The sequence below is a fragment of the Panthera onca genome, chromosome B3 (assembly GCF_046562875.1).
Source record: "Panthera onca isolate mPanOnc1 chromosome B3, mPanOnc1 haplotype 2, whole genome shotgun sequence".
In the NCBI taxonomy this organism is placed as follows: domain Eukaryota; kingdom Metazoa; phylum Chordata; class Mammalia; order Carnivora; family Felidae; genus Panthera; species Panthera onca.
This window is the reverse complement of record NC_138344.1, coordinates 21,322,937-21,335,312: the sequence shown is the minus strand read 5'-3', so window position 1 is coordinate 21,335,312 and position 12,376 is coordinate 21,322,937. Positions and strand designations below refer to the sequence as shown.

General features: G+C 39.1%; 1 protein-coding gene across 9 annotated transcripts in view; it reads left to right on the top strand.

The window, feature by feature from the left end:
* Window positions 1–12,376, top strand: part of TRPM1 (transient receptor potential cation channel subfamily M member 1) — a 136,226-nt gene that overhangs the window by 106,874 nt on the left and 16,976 nt on the right. For 6 of the 9 annotated variants that reach the window (XM_060617880.2, XM_060617874.3, XM_078448938.2 and 3 more), the window contains 6 exons: window positions 478–729; window positions 1,856–2,030; window positions 3,550–3,570; window positions 4,313–4,457; window positions 5,741–5,943; window positions 6,568–6,700. In XM_060617880.2, coding sequence (XP_060473863.1) covers window positions 478–729; window positions 1,856–2,030; window positions 3,550–3,570; window positions 4,313–4,457; window positions 5,741–5,943; window positions 6,568–6,700 — 929 coding nt within the window. Of the gene's footprint in view, window positions 1–477; window positions 730–1,855; window positions 2,049–3,549; window positions 3,571–4,312; window positions 4,458–5,740; window positions 5,944–6,567; window positions 6,701–12,376 lie in introns of all 9 variants that reach the window. The other 3 variants (XM_078448940.2, XM_060617876.3, XM_060617875.3) reach the window with 2 other exon arrangements.

Genomic DNA, 12,376 nt, shown 5'->3' with positions numbered 1-12,376 from the left:
GAAAATCATTTAATTTCCTCCCGACTTCTCCTATCTACATTGCAAAGGAATTGTGGCAAACATCTCCTAGCCCGATTCTGCCATCTCCACCAGGTGGATTACCCTTTTGTGAGTCCACACGGGTGTGTCTCCCCTCTAGACTTTTCCTCCTGGACTAACTCAGGAACATGGGCTGATGGGCACATATCCAGAGTATTAAAAAGAAATCAAGAGGCAGCTGTTTTAATTACACCAAGAGGAACATAATTTAGAAGGCATTTCCTGAGAGTTTGTGAAACACTGCATCTAGGAATATAGAGGATTCCATGGAATTTCCCTTTCGAGATATCTTTCAATGCCTGAGAAGATTAGTGTGTAGAGGTCTTCACCAGGAAATGGGACCAGATGCCCTGGAATGTTCCACCAGTCCTATCTTTCCAAGATTCTGAGATGCGGCTTCCAACACAGCATTCCTTGTTCATTGTTCTTTGTTTTCAGATCCTCATGTCAGAACCAGGAAAACTCAGCCAGAAAATAAAAGTTTGGCTTCAAGAGTACTGGAACATCACAGATCTTGTGGCCATTTCCATGTTCATGATTGGAGCAATCCTTCGCCTACAAAAGCAGCCATACATGGGCTATGGTCGAGTGATCTACTGTGTGGATATCATCTTCTGGTACATCCGTGTCCTGGACATCTTTGGTGTCAACAAGTATCTGGGGCCTTATGTGATGATGATTGGAAAGATGGTTAGTACTGACATCCCGTTAGTAACTAGAGATGCTGTGGTTGTGGTTAGAACCTGAGACCAAGCCTTGGGTGTGGCTTTGTCAGATTTCATTTGGTCTTTCCTTTGCAATTAGTTTCTTACAGGAAATGTTTTTTGCTTTAAGATACATAGTTTTCCTACACATTAATATGGTATATATATACAGTACATACTGCTTTATACGGAGGTATATATATATATATATATATATATATATATACTGTATCTATGTATATACTAATACTGCATGTGTGTGTGTATATATATATATGTTTATATATATAGCAATAATCTAGTTTATAACATGTGGTAAAAGCCAGAGACAAATAGGGCCCACGGTCACTCCACAACCTGTATTCCAATCTTCAGCCCATGTACTCTGGCCTGAGGGTAATTCATGTGATTAGGCCAAGTCCATGGCAACATTTCTTCCAGAATAGGCCATACTATATGGAAAAAAAATGAGTCAGCATATCATCCTTACATCACCTAAAACAGCTTCAGTGTTAGGACCAGACCCAGAAGAAAGGAAGTATCTTAAATTTACAAATAACACTTTATAGCGCACGTGGCTTTGAGTAAAAGGATATATGATTTAGCTTATCCTGGCAAGGGCCCTCATCTTCAGAGATGTCCAAAATTAGGAATTATACCAGTTCAGTATCCACAGTAAACAGAGCACTGCTCACTGTAACCACTCAGCATTTGTGTAATGAATGAATAAATATCATTCTGTATTCTCAATTCATTATCTTGTTTTCTTAGATATCTCCTCCTCTGACTCCTTAGTTTCCCTTACAAATTCCCATGTTTCCCCCATAATTCTTCCCTTTCTTCATTTGCACTCGTAGTTATGAGAGGACTATTTGTTTATGGGCAACAGTAGAGGAGAAGAAAGAATGAGAACAAATGAAGGAGTCAATGTTCTAGAATAAGATGTATGTATTGCATGGTGTATAAAAACTAGGAGCCCATGACTAAGATGGAGAGAAGAGAAAGAGACTCTCTTCTTCCTAATTAAGCACTCATGAAGTCTTTGGGGAGAGCATTACAATGAACCAGGTGAACCTCGCCCATGAGTCAAGACACATGTTTTCTCTACTCAGATGATTGACATGCTGTATTTTGTGGTCATCATGCTGGTTGTGCTGATGAGTTTTGGAGTAGCCCGTCAAGCCATTTTGCACCCAGATGAGGAGCCTTCTTGGAGACTGGCCCGAAACATCTTCTACATGCCCTACTGGATGATCTATGGAGAGGTGTTTGCAGACCAGATAGACCGTAAGAATAGAATTCATAGTAAGATTCTCTTCCCTGCTTCTGAGGCAGATGATCAGTTCCAAATTAATGGAAGAGCATGTGTTAATTTGGAAATAAATTACTTTTTATTCTGCCATGAGCATCAAATCATTTTATGAAGGAGTAAGTGCAGAATATGAAATGTAGATTTTTGAGACATCAGTCATTTCTTCTCTTCTAAAAACCATTAACCAGAATTTTGAGTCTGATCACTTTAGCTGGACCTAATGAATATCTTATCACATGAATGCAGCATCAGCGCCAATATCCTAATATTTCTTCAACGTAAATTTCTTTCTACTCCAAGGCAGAGCTAGTAGTGTTGTTCCAAGAGAATGAGATAGCGAGCATGACAAGGTGACTGGTGTCTTGTGTCATCCTCTTCTTCAAGCCTCTTCTCCAAAGGCCATTTTCCATGTGGCTATCAATTTCCTCTTCACTTATGCAGTTCAAATTTTGTTGTTAATTGTTATTGTTATTATTATGATTAAAAATAATCAGGATGTTAGCAGAGGAAATAAGCCATAATCCTGTATGGATTTCTGGGTGGTGCAGGCCCCAGCCCCTCCCCAGGCTGAGTTGGTAGATCATGGTGTCTCTTGTGTGGTAGGTTCTTCAGATCTGTTCTTGTGTCTGCCTCCATATTTTCATTTGCATGTTGTACTCTGTCACAAAGCATCAGAATGTTATTTCCAGTGTTCTGCTTCTTGGGGATAGGTTTTGAATATCCTCCACTTGTATGAAACACACAGTTGTCAAAACATCGTCTGCCACTGGGTTAGACTGATAACTAGTTCATACAATGCCTTCTACCTAGTTTTCAGAACATAACTCCAAACACATTATCATGACAAGTATCTCAAAGTCAATGTGAGATATTGAATGTATCTGTAGCTTGGTAAACCAGAATGTAAAAATCTAATTTGGTTTCCAAAGAATATTTACTTAGGTAAACATATGATCCAGACATAAATTGTAATATTTTTAATTTTTTATTATTAAATTTGTTAGTGAGAAGATAAAGAGGCAAATGAGTATATTTTCATTAAATGTAGGTTTTTGATTCTTGATCTGATTATTGCATAATAATTTTGCATTTCTTTGTGCTTATGAGGTATGTGAATTGGGATATAGAGAACGCCTGATTGGTTAACCAGTTGATTAAAATGATCATCTGCCAGTAACCTCATATCTTTTTCACAGTATTTTTTAACTAGTGAGCTTCTTATTGCTTTATAACATATGGTAAAATCAATATTCATGAAATATATGTATATATTTCCTAGTATTAATGTCTATAATTTCCTCTACATAGACCACTGTTTCCAAGCATGAATCTATAATTCCCAAGCTTGAATACTTTGCATTTGTTGACACCAAAACCGTTCTTAAGTTGCTAATCATGTGTTTTACTTTTCTCTCAATTGTCATCTCATTTTCTTTCCTCCCTTCCTGTCACAACTAAAAAATAAATAAAATCCTGCTTCCAATCGCTATATAGTCTACGCCATGGAAATTAATCGTAAGTTTACACAGAATTGATGACTCTAGTTCATGAAATGTGTGTATTCATCAGTCTCTTCCTAAGCTAATTACTGATAGCCTTACGCTGGTCTTAAATATTCCTCTTGTTTTCTGATGTTAATACTCTTTTAAACTGTAAGTAAAAAGTAGGTAGATGATAAATTTATGGCAATTACTTCACTGATCACTTTTGCAATCATTCTATTTTTTAGTTCAGGACATAGGTCCCTTAGGATCAAAGTGGCATTTTGAATGAGCAGAGAAAGGATGATTTTCCAAAATGATACCAGAACTGTTGATTAACAAATTTGAGGGTAGAGGGCATCGTACCTCCTTCCTCATAACAAAATTATTTCCAAAGTTCATGTACAAGTGAAATTAAGGAGACAACATAAGCTGATCTCAAGTAATCAGAAGACACAATAACTTTCTAATGGATAACAGTACAGAAAAAAACAAAGATCTATCTGCTTAGAAATTAAGAACTTCTGTATATGAAAAACACAAAGAAAGAAACGGGAAAACGTTTACAAATACAAGTCAAGAATGACTATCTCTGAGTGCAGAAATGAGCTTCTTATTTTCTTTGTAGGAGATATTTTCACATGAAAAATTATTGCTTATGAAATCAGGGGAAAATCGTGTTAAAAAAGAAATAGATCGTTTAACGGCATAAGTAAGTTATTTATTCCATTCATTCTATGTAAAAAGCAAGTACAACAAGACAAATTTTGTTGCAGCTCCTTGTGGTGACAACCAGTATGATGAGGAAGGCAAGCGGCTCCCTCCCTGTATCCCAGGCGCCTGGCTCACACCGGCCATCATGGCGTGCTACCTACTCGTAGCCAACATCCTGCTGGTGAACTTGCTCATTGCAGTTTTCAAGTATGTGTCATGGCTGGGTGCCTATTAGTAATTACAGTACAAATTTCCAATCTGGGGCCACGGATTTACACAGAATTTCAAGAGGGCTTTTACAGGTGTAAAATCTTTACAACCTCTTTTGTTCAAATGTAAGCAGCCTTAGTGTATTCATGAGTCAAAATTTGACACTTACACACACTAAATTTTTCTCAATGGTTCAATATTTTTTGTTGTTGAAATACAATTAATATACAGTGTTGTATCAGTTTCAGGTGTACAATATAATGATTCAACAATTCTAAACATTACTTAGTGCTCATCATGATACATGTACTCTTAATCCCCTTCACCAATTTCACCCATCCCCCCCCCCCCACCTCCCCTCTGGCAACCACTAGTTCTTTGCATTTAAGAGTCTATTTCTTGTTTTGTCTCATTTTTCTTCACTTGTTTTGTTTCTTAAATTCCACAAATAAATGAAATCATATGGTATTTGTCTTCCTCTTAAATACATTTTAATTTAATTTTGTTTAGTATTTTAACACTTTGACATGTATTTTAATCTAATGAAATATTTCCTTAGGTAAAAGTCTCCGGAGGTAGAGAAGATCTGATCATTATCAGAGGCACAGAAGGCAATGTCAATTTCATAAGCTATGACAATTACTGCAATATTATATAAAATACTTTCCTTATCATTTACAGAATAGAAGACAAAATGGCCTAGGAAAGAAATGGCTTACAGTATCAAATTTCTTATAAAACTTACCCATTTTGGCAAATGGGCAAATGTGTTGTGTGTGTGACCATACTTAACACATGTTGAAAAAAATATTTTCTAGCTTCTAAGATGAAAAATATGAGGGAAAAAAATCCTTCACGGAAATATAGAATCTTAGAACTGACCAGGGCTTTGGAAAGAATCTGGTTCAAACTCTTTTTCAACTGTATTAAAAGTTTAAATACTTCAAAATGCTTAGTTGAATAGCTCCTACCTTTAAAAATATGAAATAAAAATTTCCTGAGTGTATGAGTCAATAGACTACAGTGTGATGTTTTAAGAGGGCAGTAGGTAGCAGTTACAATACACTTGATTCTTAATTATTTATATGAGAAAAATGTCCTTGAGTGTAGATAATCCACATTGATAGTTAAACTAAAAAACAGGGTAGTCTAGGAGTCAGTACTAGCAGGAATTAAAAGGTCATTTCAATGTTTATTGTCATTTCAATGTGAGCAACTGATTGCCCTGGGAAATCAAAATGAAAAGGAAAATACTAATTAAACATTTACTCTTTTTAAAGCAATACCTTCTTTGAGGTAAAGTCAATATCCAACCAGGTGTGGAAATTCCAACGATATCAGCTGATAATGACATTTCATGACCGACCAGTCCTACCTCCACCAATGATCATTTTAAGCCACATCTATATAATCATTATGCGTCTTAGCGGTCGCTGTAGGAAGAAAAGAGAAGGGGACCAAGATGAACAGGATCGTGGATTGAGTATGTACAGGACCCTTTCATTTCTATCTTGGGCTAATTTCAAGGGTGTTCCAACTGGACACTACATACTACTTTAAATTGTGTGAAAACAGAACACCCTAGTCCAACTGTTGTTCTTTGTAGAATGCTTCCCATTTTATGTTGGTTTTATTCCAGTTCTGTTAGTTTATGAGTAATTAGTGTTACCAAAAGCCTGCTCATGAAAGAGATCAGAAATTGACAGAGTTCTTGAAAATGACTCTTCTATGTGGATGCAGAGTTCCTTTCAGAATGTTGTAATTTGTGGCATCCAAAGAGGATGGGAAAATTATGCTGTCCACCTGACTCTATCCATAAAACACACACAAAAGTTTCTCCAGAAAATAATACTTGGTTTCACTCTGCGAATAGCTTTAATAGTGGTGTTTTGTGTTTAAAAAGTGAGCCATTTTGCCCTAGGGGAAGAATGATTGCTGCATATGACAACCTGTTTGTGTAACAAACAGTTGGAGTAGTCAGAGAACTGCCTACAAGTGAAGGACAAGGGCGCTTAATTCAGGTTGGGCTGGGAAATTCCTAATGACGCAACGAAATTGATTCTTCACGCACCGGGTTCGTTTCTCAGCAAACATTTCTTTCCCACAGAACTATTTCTCAGTGACGAGGAGCTGAAGAGGCTGCATGAGTTCGAGGAACAGTGTGTTCAGGAGCACTTTCAGGAGAAGGAAGACGAGCAGCAGTCGTCCAGCGACGAGCGCATCCGTGTCACATGCGAGAGGTGTGCCCAGCGCCGGGCCAGCAATGGGTCCTCGGGCCAAGGGTTTGTGGGCTCCTCCACCCTATTTTAAGGGCAATGGAGACGTTCATTTAAACCTTCACTCGGAGTTCTCTTGTTTGTTCAGACTGCCTTTTTTACGTGTTTGCCTCCAAAATAGTGTGAAAATCTCTAGTTGTGAAATGGTGATTGTAAATTCTTTATAGAAGTGAATGATGACAGGGGCGCCTAGGTGGCTCAGTAGGTTGAGCTTCTGACTTCAGTTCAGGTCATGATTTCATGGTTTGTGTGTTCAAGCCCGCGTGGGGCTCTGTGCTGACAGCTCATAGCCTGGAGCCTGCTTGGGATTCTGTGTCTCCCTCTCTCTGCCCCTCCACCACTCGTGTTCTCTCTCAAAAACAAATAAACATTAAAAAAATGTTTTTAAAGAAGTGAATGATGACAGGTATTGCAAATATTCCAGGCCCAAACTAAACCAAACCGAACAAAAAAGCCCTGACAGTTCTTGCCCACTCCCAAAGTGGGAGCTTTTACTCTGATACCCTGCATCAATGGAGAGAACAGGTGCAGAGCTGTGTAAATGCTAGGGAGGCCATTGTTCTCCCTGCCCTTGACTTGTCCTTGACTTTATCAAGGATGGTATTCCCTAGGAACTGACCTCCTCATCCTGCCTTAATGCTTTGGTTGCTCCTTGCCCAACCTGGCAGAGCAGAGGTAGACTCCCTCCTCTGTTCTCTGAGACTGGGAACTAAGGGAGGGGCAGCAGTGTCTGTCCCCCACAAAGGTGGAAGTGTCTAAACTAGGGCAGGATGTGTTTCACACCTGGGTCCCAACAATATCAGCATCATCCATATGGTAGTGCTTAATAAATGCAGAATGAATGAATGCGTGTGTGCACGAATCAATGAATGAGCAAATGAAGTCAGGTCAGGGAGAGCCAGAAAGAATGACATTTTCCAAATTTTACAGTATTGCTTTTCCTGAAGCTGGAAAGAGTAACCAGCAAAGGGTAGACAGGAACCATAAAACTTCACTACCTATATTTTTTTAATCGTATAATTTTAAGAATATTTATCACTTAATAAAAGAAATTTAAGATTTTTTATTATTATTTAAAGATTGTGATAATTGACAAAACATTGGTGCAAAGTGTTTAACCAACAATGAAGGTAGAAGGATGATGCCTAGGGTGATTCTAGCTTATCATTCTGTCCTTCAATACTCAGAATTAAAGTTCCCTGGTACAGTTACGTGTGTATATCAGCAGACCATCCAGTGGAAGGCCTCAACAATTAGGACAGAATTCATAATACACTTTGAAGTCTTGCTGGTGCACATTCAAGGCCAGTGACTCTGCCTCAGCCCACAGAAAAGACAATGCCCCTGGCAGCCGCAGGTCTCTGACCGCTCTCCCCTCATAGACCTAGTCACCTTGTAATCCAACCTGCCAAATTCAAGGGTTATCTGCACCAACTTTTGGCCTTAATAAGGTACATTTTCAATACAACTTTTAAATACTCCTTTGCTGTTTTAATAGTAATGACTAAGTATTCAAAATATAACAATTATTTCTTCCTGAGAAAGATAAATTACCCCAATCTTAATAATCTAAAATTTCCACTTTCTAGTTAGACATTAACTTGGATTTAATCACAGCCTGTAATTTACAATGGAAATTGTGTTTTGTTTCACTCCGTTTCTTCCTCTTCTCCCCTCCCCCAACATTGTTTGGATTTTTACCATTCTTGGAGCAACCTTCCAAGAATGTGGTTATCAGGTCACTACCAAACTGCATTTTCCTCTTGGGGCTCTGTGCACACGTAATAGGAATGAAAGTGTGCTGGGCAGTAAAAACATCTACTTCCCGTTTCCCTTGGCTGAGATCTGCAAGGGTGATGGGAGTGCATTCCTGCCCCTCCGGTTCCCTTATTGACCCTTTCTAAGCTGAACCACAGGTGAATATCAGAGACAAAAGGAGGAGGAGGTTTGGGGAGAAGACACCTTTCCTTCACTCTTAACCAGGACAGCTGAGGAGCAATTTGAGCAATTTGACACCAGTGATTACTTTTAAAATCACATTTTTGAGCACTCAGATGTCTCTGCCATTTTAAAAAATCTTCTTCACATATCAGATTGTTTTTATTTTCTGCATCACTGTTTGCCATTTGATGATTCTCCAGGTCTTCTCTCAGCTGTCATCCCCCAGCTCCATTCACTCTGCAAGGTCCAGTTAGGAGTGAGCCTCTGTGGAAGGTGCTGTTGGCATCAGTCCCTTCTGGACCTCCCTGTTGTCTGGTATCTTTCACAACCTGGGCCAGCAATTTGCATGACTCAGTCTTACAAACGTGTTCACACAGGAAGTTTAGACACTTGTGCTCCTCCTTCCATGCAGGGTGTTTTGAGGGCTCATGTGCAAGAACCAAATGCATGGCGTTCCCTTACTGTTTGGAAAGTTATATATAAAGTTCTAGCAAGTTCATCATTTTGTAAGATACAACATTTAGTCCCTCAATCAGAGATTTACGATATGATTCAGTTTTTAGTTAGGACAACACTGCCGCAGGATATTTAACCCAAAGCCCCATCCAGCATGTCCACTTTGCTGACTTAGGGCACTGTGCTCATGGTTTTTCTCCCAAACTTGGACATCCTCTTCTGTGCTCTGGGTTCTGACAGTGGCACCACTAGCCATCTCATTCAGCAAGACAGACACTATCAAATCATCCAATTGTGTTTTCTTCCCCTTCTGAACAAATCATGCCCCCCTCCTACTTCTTTCCTTCTCTGCCACTAGCAGTCTAGTACAAGCTACCATCATCTTTTTTTCACTTGAATTTCTGCACTCTGAAAGCATTGGAGCTCTGAGAGCATCTGAGCTCTCTATAATCATTTCTCCTCTTCCAATTCACTCTGCACTCACTACACTCTAATCTGGTTGCACCCCTCCCCATCAGCTCTTTAAAAGCCTTTCAGTGGTTTCTATTGCTCCCAGGTCCAGCCTCACCCTGGACTGTCCGCCCTTCATGCTTGGTATTCCAGTCTTGCTGGCCTTCCTTCATCTCCTCAAAGCCACCACTCCCTTCCTGCCACAGGGGCTTTGCACATGTTGTTCCCTCTGCCTACTCACCTTTTAGATCTCTGCTCAAATGCCAATTACTTATGGAAAACTTCCCTGACCACCTCATACCTTAGACTAGGTCAAGAAGCCTGCATGTCTCTGCATAGCAGGAGCTTGATATTTTTTAATGAATCGATGACTAAAAATTTTGTCTCCTTACTTGAATGCAAGTTTCCATCCTATTCTCAATGAATGTCAAACAGGGTATCAACTGTTCTCCCTCTATGTTCAAAACTTTGATTTTACTATTGGCAACTAGGAAGTCTAAATACACAAATGTTTCTGCTACCCATGATTGTCAGGAAGGATCTCAATTATCAGTAACACCAAAACTGTCGATGCTATCAGGTGTTGTTTCTTTGCTTGAAGGTATGGATAATGTCAGATAACCAAGAGGGCTGCTGGAAGAATATTTTATAAATAACTTCTATCAGTACAACCACGGTGGAACTTGTCAACCAAAATGTACTATCTCATCATACTGGGTTAATACCAAGTAACATGTATCTTTATCAACTGGAACTTGAGGGCCATCTCTGTGTCTCTTGGAAATCCGCTGTTGAACACATCATTCCTTTTGTGGTTTGGCATCCCTTGGTGGACAGGTTCCAGAGCAATTGAGTAGGAAAGCATCTTTCCTGAAAAAACTTTGTCAGAGATTCAGCTTCCTTTTCTCGAACAATGAGAATTATGTAAGCCAGTATCTCTCCCTTTTTCCCATAGCTTCAGGGAAACTTAGCACCAAACTTAATATTTAATTATAACAAGTATATTATTATAGGTTTGGGAAGACGTGGTGTCCAATGCCTCCTTATTATCTCTTCTTTACTCTTTCATATCTTCTATTTATATAAATTTTATTTTGCATGTCTGATATGTTCAAATATGCAGGCTGTAATTCACAAATTATACATTTTAATAGTTACTGGTCTTGTACTTAAGCATCTATGGGTCTTAAACTAGACAAACCTATAATGGAAGGTTTGGATTCCCCCAAAATCTCTGGGTCAAGTGGGTTTCTTGTCATATTTGTGGATCTGGGTTAAGGTGTTGGGTTTCCTCTAAGCTTCATTAGGAAAGCAGCAGTTTGTGGACTTGAGATTTTATTTAGCATTCTCTTCCCAAGTGATCAGAAAGAGAAAATGCTGATAACAGAGACCCTAACAAGAAAGACAAGAAGGAGAGAAATGAGATCGTAAGTAGAAGATGGCATGAAAGAGAGAGGAGTCTTAGAAGGGAGATGGGTGATTCTTCTGACATAGACAAGATCATAGAAAAACAAATATGTAGTTATGGGGGAGAAGTTTGGGGAAGATTTGATCCAAATGTCTTAATCTTATAAATTAATAGGAGTCAAAGTTGCTTGGATTATGGGGAAAAGGTGGGATTAAATGTTGGAGTTTTAATGTGTCTAGTAAATGACAATTTTGTTCCTTACCTGACTTTGAGAGCCAGTTCAGGGAGACATGGAGATAAAGATAAAAATAGTATCAGCTTTATCAGTAATACAAGTTGTGCTAGAGGATGTGGTTCGGTTCTTGCCAAATACACAGAATTAGTCAGAATTAGCCACACCCACTCAGTCACAGGCGCCTGCAAGCTTCCCTTCTCACAAGCAGAATCAGCTTTCCCCACTAAGCTTAACATATTAACAAAAACAAACAAACAAACAAACAAAAAGCAAAGAAAAAAGTGAGAACCAATGCTTTTTGCAAGCAGGTGGCTCCCAAAGAGAGAGAAAAAAAAGCAAGCTGGTGTCCTGATCCCCTAACACCAATCAGAAAATCAGTCCTCCTCGAGAATAAATAGAAGACTGGAGAGAGGCCAAGAGTTTTACACTAATGGCAAGTTCAGATGCATAGGAAGGAATGATAGGAATGGGGAAAGAGTATCCCCTAGCCACATTACAGACTTGAAGCCACTAGGGAGGACTCGAGTTCACCTTTAGGGGAAATATGATAGGAAAGGAGCTAGCCAAGCAATTTCTCAGCAGGAGTATTGAGGACCTAAATGAAACTAGCCAATATGACTTCATTGGGCCACATCCAAGGTGAGTCCCATGACCTTCATCAGTGACTCTCTACAGCCCAAAGACAAGGATGCAGTTAGTGAATGAAGCATGGGGCATAGCGAAAGGGAGGCTAAAAGGGACCTAGAACTAGTCAGTGGGGACGCCACAATGATGTTAGTGTTTGCAAATGGTAGCATAAATATGCTACAATGCCTCCATGTCTCTCTGCCCAGCTGTGGAGTCCTAGTGGCAATAGAGGAAGGGTTAGAGCTGACACTACTATGTTGGAAGTAAGGGAGAGATAACCTAGGATATTAGTAAGAGCTTCAGTGAGTGACCAGAGTCTTGCTTCAACAGAAAGTGGAATATAGACAGAAAAGGCTAATGATTTAGATGGCTTGAATTCTAGAAATTGAGGAGGTCTGAAGTGTGCCCATGTTGGTATATATAAATGATGTGACCTAGAACTAAAATCCTAGAGAGCTTAATAGTCTTTTGGTAAGTCTTCACTATTTTGCTTATTAAAAAATAATGAGAAATCCAGAAGACT